Source organism: Palaemon carinicauda, chromosome 25, assembly GCF_036898095.1.
Source record: "Palaemon carinicauda isolate YSFRI2023 chromosome 25, ASM3689809v2, whole genome shotgun sequence".
Classification (NCBI taxonomy): domain Eukaryota; kingdom Metazoa; phylum Arthropoda; class Malacostraca; order Decapoda; family Palaemonidae; genus Palaemon; species Palaemon carinicauda.
In genome coordinates, this window is record NC_090749.1 from 96,489,587 (window position 1) to 96,491,077 (window position 1,491).

The following is a 1,491-nucleotide window of genomic DNA, read 5'->3' on the forward strand; positions in this document are numbered from 1 at the left end:
CTTTCTCAACCGACTTTCAAACGGTTCCAAATGAGCTTCACACACACACACACACACACACACACAGAGGCAGCTTGATCTAAAGACTCGCCAGGGGTTAATGTCTTAGTGATGCTTCTCACCTGTGCTCGTTTTGACGGTCTGCGGTAAAACGAGGAGAGAAGCAATACCGTCTTTGCCTTGGAGCATTACCTGATCACAGAGCGAGGAGAGCCATATTCTGGTTTGAATGCGAAGCCATAAGGAGGGCAATAAAATAGGAAAATAGATTAGAGGAAGGGGTGAAGTGAAAGAAAGGGGTGAAGGGTAAGAAGGGGGTGAAGTGAAAGAAAGGGGTGAAGGGTAAGATGGGGGTGAAGGGTAAGAAGAGGGTGAAGTGGAAGAAGGAGTGAAAGGGTGAAGTGGAAGAAAGGGGTGGAAGAAAGGGGTGAAAGAGGTGAAGTGGAAGAGCTGACTGGAGTGGACAAAAGGGGTGAAGTGGAAGAAAGGGGTGGAAGAAAGGGGTGAAAGAGGTGAAGTGGAAGAACTGACTGGAGTGGACAAAATGGGTGAAGTGGAAGAAAGGGGTGAAGGGGAAGAAAAGGGTGAAGTGAAAGAAAGGGATGAAGTGGAAGAAAGGGGTGAAGGGTAAGAAGGGGGTGAAGTGGAAAAAGGGGGTGAAGTGGAAGAAGGGGGTGAAGGGTAAGATGGGGGTGAAGGGTAAGAAGAGGGTGAAGTGGAAGAAGGAGTGAAAGGGTGAAGTGGAAGAAAGGGGTGAAAGGGGTGAAGTGGAAGAGCTAACTGGAGTGGACAAAAGGGGTGAAGTGGAAGAAAAGGGTGAAGTGAAAGAAAGGGATGAAGTGGAAGAAAGGGGTGAAGGGTAAGAAGGGGGTGAAGTGGAAGAAAGGGGTGAAGGGTAAGAAGGGGGTGAAGTGAAAGAAAGGGGTGAAGGGTAAGATGGGGGTGAAGGGTAAGAAGAGGGTGAAGTGGAAGAAGGAGTGAAAGGGTGAAGTGGAAGAAACGGGTGAAAGGGGTGAAGTGGAAGAGCTGACAGGAGTAAACAAAAGGGGTGAAGTGGAAGAATGGGGTGAAGGGGAAGAATGGGGTGAAGGGTAAGAAGGGGGTGAAGTGGAATAAAGGGATGAAGTGGAAGAAAGGGGTGAAGTGGGAGAAAGAGGTGAAAGGAGTGAAGGGGAAGAAAAGGGTGAATTGGTAGAAAGGGGTGAAAGGGTTGATGTGGAAGAAATCAGTGAAAAGGGTGAAGTGGAAGAAAGGGATTAAATGGAAGAAAGGGGTGTAGTGGAAGAGGCAAATGGGTCCTTTGACCTGATTTACAAAGATGAGTCTTCGCATATCCTACATGTATATATATATATATATATATATATATACATATATATGGCCAGTCTCTTGGGCATTATCCTACTTGCTAAGGCAATGTCACTGTCCCTAGCCTCTGCCATTCACGAGTGACCTTTAAAACCTTCAAAAATGAAGCCTCCATAACCCAAT

The 1,491-nt window shown here is 47.0% G+C and overlaps 1 protein-coding gene across 1 annotated transcript in view; it reads left to right on the forward strand.

The window, feature by feature from the left end:
* Positions 1-544: 544 nt before the first annotated feature.
* LOC137619155 (uncharacterized) overlaps positions 545-1,491 on the forward strand; it is a 49,017-nt gene continuing 48,070 nt past the window's right edge. Inside the window, exon 1 of the mRNA XM_068349342.1 lies at positions 545-627. Coding sequence (XP_068205443.1) covers positions 545-627 — 83 coding nt within the window. The remainder of the gene's footprint in view (positions 628-1,491) is intronic.